Here is a 7,030-nt window from a genome sequence, read left to right as displayed (position 1 = left end):
GTTGCCAAAGGTGGAAGGTCTGGCTTCTGTAATTGCTTCCCATCTGAACATGGCCGTTGACTGGTCGATCCATACTCTCAGTCTGCCTATCTTTTTTTGAGTAGGGTGGGTCTCTGAGGAAGCAGAGCTCCAGGACACATTGGTGGAGCCATCAGTCCAGGGAAGTCTGGTGGGCATCATGCTGGCATCTGGAACCTGGTGGCTGAAAAGAGAGTTAACATACAAAGCCAAACAAATTGTTGAGCAATCATGAACCTAAGGGCTGGAATAGTGCAGAAGAAATGTTGGGGGGGGGTACTCTCTGTAGACTCTTGTGTACTTCTGCTTTCAGGTATATATTTTTTCCCTGGTTTGTGGACATGTGTGAACATATGCTCTATTTCAGGGGACCTGGACTATACCTAGGTTTGGGGACTTTATTAGGGAGTGGACCACCTGGAATGGAATTAGAGAATACTATGAAAGGAAAGGTCTCACCTGAGTGATGAAGCTGGAGGGTTGTCATTCCACACCTGAAGTCTCTGGATACAGTCTGAAGTGAAACATGCTGGGGTGGCACTTGTTGCACTGATTAGGTTGTGATCGGCGGATGCAATATTATTTGATATGAATTGAGAGAAGCATGCAGGAAAGTGGACCCATCCTTAGGTTCTAGAACTGGGGGAAATATAGGATCTATAGTGGAAATGTGAGGTTCCTGCTGTCTTAGGGTTCAAGAAGAGAATAGATAGTCATTGTTATCAGATTCCATAATGCCCAATCAAAAAGACATGTGTGTACATCTATGTTCATAGCAGCAAAATTCATAATAGCTAAAACCTGGAAGGAACCCAGGTGCCCAACATCAGATGAGTGGCTGAGAAAGCTGTGGTCTATATACACAGTGGTAATTTTATTTTTAAGTGTCTTCCAAACAGTATTTCCCATGGAGCGAATCATCTTACATTACTACCAGCAATAGACAAATATCCCAGTATCTCGAGATATTTACCAACACCTGATTCATTCCATTTTAAAATATTTTTTCACCACTTTATTAGGTGTGAAATGATATTTTATTGAGGTTTTGATATGCATTTCTGGAAAAATGAATGATTTTGAGCACACTGTCAGCTGTCTACTACCCATTGTGTGGAGAGTGGACCCAGTTTAAACTTGTGATTTGCTGATGTTTTCTCTTGTTCTGTACATTGCTTTTTTTCACTTTCTGTTTATCCGTTGGTGCACAAAAGCTTTGATTTTGGGGTTAGGCAGTGGCATCCCTGGTTAAACATCCATGTTATAATGCACAAGGACCCAAGTTCAAGCCCTTGGTCCCCACCTGCAGGGGGAAAACTTCACAAGTGGTAAAGCAAGGCTGCAGGTGTCTCTCTGTCTGTTTCCCTCTCTACCTTCCCCTCCTCTCTCAATTCCTCTCTGTCTCTATCCAATAATATAATATAATTTAATATAATATATCATATATTATATAATGTATGATATATAATATAACTTAATATAATATATAATATATGATATATAATATAATATATGATATGTAATATAATATATATAATATGTAATATTATATATATATGTATATATATATATACACATTGCTTCCAGGGTTATCACTGGGGCTCAGTGCCTGCACTAGGAATCCACTGCTCCTGGAGGCCACTTTTCCCATTTTGTTGCCCTTGTTGTTGCCTTTGTCCTTGTTGTCATTGTTATTGTTGCCATTGCTGCTGTTGTCATTGTATAGGACAGAGAGAAATCAAGAGAGGAGGGGAAGACAGAGAGGGGGAGAGAAAGATAGACACCTGCCATTGTGTCTATCTCTTTGGAGGGCCAGAGCATCGGTTTGGCATATGCAGAGTTGGGGATTGAATTCGGGGCCCCATGCTTTCAAAGAACCGAATTCTACTGCTGAGGTTCCTCTCTGGCTGCCAATTATTTAATTAAAAATATAATAAATAGAGTATGTTTCTGGAAACCAGCCTTAATCATTGAACTAGTCATTCACAGTAGTTTGAAGGAAAGATGACCATTGAAGGGAATGGCCTGCATGTCAGCGATGTGGAAATCCTCAAGATATATATTTAGAAATGCAGTTCCATGCACCTCTCCAGAACCCTGTCCCATAAGAGAAAGAGGTAAACAGTCTGAAGGTGTGGATAAACCTGCCAATGCCCATGTGCAGTGCAGAAGCAATCGCAGAAACCAGACCTTCCGCCTTCTGTACCCCATAATGATTCTGGGTCCACACTCCCAGAGGAATAAGGACTGGGAAAGCTTTCAATGGAGGGGATGGGATACAGAGTTCTGGTGGTGGGAACTGTATGGAATTGTACCCTCTTATCCTACGGTCTTGTTGATCATTATTAAATCAATACAAAGAGAGAAAGAGAGATTGAGAAAGAAATGTAGTTTCATAGCAAAAGCAGCCTACTAGTCTGCAGTATTTACATACCCTTCCAGATATGCAGTTTATCAGCGACACGTTTCCCCGGCTCTTCAACAAGCTCTTTTTTTAAATTAGCATGATACTCTTTACGATTACTATTTTATATTTTATTACTATTAATAATGATCAACAAGGTTGTGGGATGAGAGGGGTACAATTCCATACCATTCCCACCACCAGAGTTCCATACACTTTCCTTCCATTGGAAGCTTCCCTATTCTTGATCTTTCTGGGAGTATGGACCAAAGATCTTTATGGGGAGCAGAAGGTGGGAGGTCTGGCTTCTATAATTGCTTCTCTGCTGGACATGGGCATTGTAGCGTGAAACGCTTACCTGACTAGTATCAGCCCATCTCACAATACAGTATTCTCCTTTATAATATTTACTGTAAAGACTGAACAGTATCTATATACCTTAAAATAAGACTTTTTTCTTTAACTTTTTTTGTTATCTATTTATTTATTGGATAGAGACAGTGAGAAATTGAAAGGAAGGGGGAAGGAAAGGGAGAGAGACAGAGGGAGATAGAGGGAGACAAAGAGACACCTGCAGCCCTGCTTCACTACCTGTGAAGCTTCCACTGCAGTTGAGGACCAGGGGCTGGACCTGGGTCTTTGAGTATCGCACCACATGTGCTCAGCCAGGTGCTCAGCACTTGGCTCCAGATAGAATTGTTTTAAGGTTATTCAGCCTACATGTGACAAAGAAGGAATCGTATAAAATGATGAATGGTTTCTTTAAATGGATTAAAGTTTTTAATAATTTCAAAACTTGATATTTAAAGATTTTTAAAATGCAGAAACCAACAAACTTTGCTACTGGAGTTGAAATAGTACTTCCAGAACAACGACAAAAGTCAGTTTCTGCCTAAAGAACCACTTGCAGTAATCTTTGCTGTGTTTCCTCTCCCAGAAGTCATCCCCTCATGTGCTCTGGGATTTGATGTCTTTAGAACCTGAAAGGATCCTTAGAACACAGTCACGTATCTGTTTTGTTTTCACCCCATAAACAACAGGGTTCATGGTGGGAGGCAAGAGAACATAAATATTGGCTAGAATGATGTGACAGGCTGGAGGAATTGTGTGACCTCCGAAGCGATGGGAAAAGAAAGAAAAGAAAGCCGGGCTATAGGAGAACACAATGGCACAGATGTGGGCAGTGCAGGTGCTGAAGGCCTTCTGCCGAGCGTCAGCTGAGGAGAGGCTGATCACCGTGCGGAGGATCATGGTGTAGGAGACCGTGATGCACAGGATGTCAAAGCCCCCAATCAGCAGTGCAACCATCAGACCATAAATAGCATTGACCTTGATGTTCCCACAGGATAACTTGGCTACGGACATGTGGTCGCAGAAGGTATGATGGATAATGTTCCCTCTGCAGTAAGGCAGTCGCTTGGTGAGAACAGTGAAGGGAATGATGAGCAGGACTGCTCTCAGGAAAGTGGCAAGCCCAACCTTGGCAATGACAGGGTTGGTGAGGATGGTGGAGTAGCGCAGAGGGTAGCAGATGGCCACAAAGCGGTCCAGGGCCATGAGCATGAGCACACCTGACTCCATCCCTGTGAAGGTGTGGATGAAGAACATCTGGACCAGGCACTCATTGAAGCTGATTTCCTTGAGGTGAAACCAGAAGATGCAAAGAGCTTTCGGGATCGAACTGGTGCACATGACGAGGTCCGTTAAGGACAGCATAGCCAAGAAGTAGTACATGGGCCTGTGCAGGGAATCCTCACAGCCGATGAGGTAGAGGAATCCACAGTTCCCCGCTATTGCCACAACATACATGGAGCAGAAGGGGAAGGAAATCCAGAGGTGCATATGCTCCAGTCCTGGTACTCCATCCAAAATAAATGAGGATGGAGTAAGTTCTGTTTTATTCAGCATTAGCATAATCAGTTAGACTTAAATTTTATATAATTTTTTTCTGGAATAAGAAAGAGAGAAAATCTCGGGTTATGGTCAGCCACTTTTCCCACAGTTTAACACTTTATAGCACATTGATGATAAAAACAAAAAGATCCAGTGTTCAGGAACTAGCTTTGGACATCTGTTGTTGATTTGTTCACTCATTCACTTACCCATATATGAAATTCTAGTGGAATCCAGTTCACCAATCTGTGTTCTCAGAGCATGCATTACTTGTATATCATTCATTTCAAAATGCAGATTCTCATCTTCACAGACTTCAAATCATGTATGATTGTGTTGTAACAGCTCTAGAGGAAATCTTATTAGAAGGCCCTTATTGTTAACAGCAGTGTAAGTTTTAGTAATGTTCAGTATATGTTCTCAAAGAAGAGTCCCTTTCTTGATCCAAAAGATATGATGAACTTATTTTCTCCTCCTTCTCCTTCTCCTTCTTCTTATTTTTCTCCTTCTTTTACTTCTTCTTTTTACTATTTCCCCCATTTTATTAGTGCTGCTTATTATTAGTTTATAGAGAACAAGGGACAATTCCACAGCATCTCCACTACCAGAGTTCTGTGTTTCCATTCCCTCCACTGGAAACTGCAGTAGTTTTTCCAAAGATAGCTATATTTCTATAACTCTCTCTCTCTCTCTCTCTCTCTCTATATATATATATATATATATATATATATATACACATATATATATTTGCCCATTGTTTTGCCCATTATTGTTTTGTCCCTGTGATCCTGCCTCCTCTTCTTTTCTAAGTCACACCTACACATACTGCAGCTTCCAAATGTCCTTCCCTTTTTTGTCTCTCTCCGGGTCTTGATGGGGTTGGAGTTCAGAGCCCCTGGTTACTTTCCACAAACATTTCTCCTAGACTTATTCTTGATAACAGATTTTTTTTTCATCATTAAGGTACTTCCCGAACATTTGGAAATATTAAAGTTTGTATTCCTCCATGGAGTTTGCAGTCTGAGAATTTAGGTGGAGAGATTGCTTATTTTTATGACTGAGATAAAGATAGAAAGATTGGAGACTCACTTAACTCTAACATACGGCAGTGCTGGTGCTCAGACCTGAGTGTTCAGGCTTGTCTTGTGCTGAACTGCCAGGCTGACTCCCAGATGTCAGTCAAATAGTTTATTCAAACTTCCCACTTGTAAGTGTTTTAGTGCATCTCAGTATTTAATCTATATGCTTTTGTAGGAACATTTCTGATTTTTTTTTCTTGCATGTCTTGTCAATAGGTCTTTTATTTTCTTTCTTCTCTTTCTCTTTTTTGAGGTAATGTGTTTGTGTTTACGAAAGTGTCTGTTTTCGGTTTAAAGCTTTACATTTCCTCAAATTGTGTTATCACAACAGGTGTTACGACACCCATGTGTCAATCTCCCTGACCCCCATAGAAACCTCAGTTCTGCATTCCAGTCTCTAGGTATCTTTCCGTTTGACTTTGTTCTTTTGCTTTGTCTCTCAATACTCCACACATGAGAAAAGTCATCTCACGCATGAGCTTGTCCTGACTTATTTTGTTTAGCATGAGCCCCTCCAGTTCCCGAAGCAAAGGGCATGGTTTTCTCTTCTCCGACATCACATCCTCTTTACCTGAGCGTGTGTCATTGAGCACTTAGGCAGTTTCCATATTCTGGCTATTACAAATAGCCCTGCAATGAGTATAGGAACATCCATGTCTTTACTACTAAGAAAAAAAATCTAGTAATGACTGGAGAGCAGCCAACTATGCTTAGATGATAAACCCACCAGTAGAGAAAATCACATTTTCATTCCGTAATTCTACCCACCCTCCTCCCTATTTTCCGTGACCTTCTGCTATTACCTGGTATCTTTGACAAAACAAGTAAACATACAAAATAATTAAACAAATGACCTCTCCCCAATAAACAGACTGCCTACGATTAAATTTCACTAATGGAATTGATATACTTTGTTTCAGCAATGACAGTTTCCACTAGAACATTTATCAATCAATATACCGAAATCTTGGGGGGCCCAGTGGTAGCACAGCAGGTTAAGTGTCCGTGTCACGAAGCACAAGGACTGGCATGAAGATCCGGGTTGGAGCCCTGCGTCTCTGCTCCATGGGTCATTCTAATTAACCCCCAACTCTCTTCATCCATTTAAGCCCCATTTTCTACTTGACAAAATGTGTGGAGAAGATATGTCACATGGGTCTTTGATAAATTCTTTCATTTTCCCATAAATATTTATTGAGTACCTAGAATGTGACAACATGGGGAACAAGACAGTTTCATCCATTATCCAGCTCAGATTACTAGTTTTAGAAAATAATTTATTTAACAGTGTGCAACTAGAGTGATATCAAAGGGTTTTATTTTCAGGCTTGATAACATTTCTCCACAATTCAAACTGTGGAAAATTCACTCTCACTTTGTTAATAGAGTGGGAGTGGGGTTGATAGCATACTGGCTATGCAAAGAGACTCTCAGGCCTGAGGCTCCAAAGTCCCAGATTCAATCTCCTGCACCACCAGAGTTGAGCAGTGCTCTGGAGAAAGAGAGAGAGACAGACAGACAGGGGGGGGGGTTTTAAAACAAGGGCTTCTCAAAGTTATGCAGCTTATTACCAACTGACTTACAATTTTTCATTTACTTATATACAAAAATTACTTTGTTCCTATGTCAAAATTTA

The 7,030-nt window shown here is 40.8% G+C and overlaps 1 protein-coding gene across 1 annotated transcript; it reads right to left on the bottom strand.

The window, feature by feature from the left end:
* Positions 1 to 3,370: 3,370 nt before the first annotated feature.
* Positions 3,371 to 4,336, bottom strand: LOC103122897 (olfactory receptor 52N4). The gene has a single exon (XM_007533512.1). The coding sequence runs from the start codon at positions 4,334 to 4,336 to the stop codon at positions 3,371 to 3,373; it is 966 nt and encodes a 321-aa protein (XP_007533574.1).
* Positions 4,337 to 7,030: the final 2,694 nt, after the last annotated feature.

Source organism: Erinaceus europaeus, chromosome 17, assembly GCF_950295315.1.
Source record: "Erinaceus europaeus chromosome 17, mEriEur2.1, whole genome shotgun sequence".
Lineage (NCBI taxonomy): Eukaryota > Metazoa > Chordata > Mammalia > Eulipotyphla > Erinaceidae > Erinaceus > Erinaceus europaeus.
The sequence above is the reverse complement of the archived record's forward strand: the minus strand, read 5'-3'. Positions and strand labels throughout refer to the sequence as shown.

Bases quoted from the DNA above. Each gene is read 5' to 3' on its own strand.
- LOC103122897 (XM_007533512.1), bottom strand. From the start codon at position 4,336: ATGCTAATGCTGAATAAAACAGAACTTACTCCATCCTCATTTATTTTG.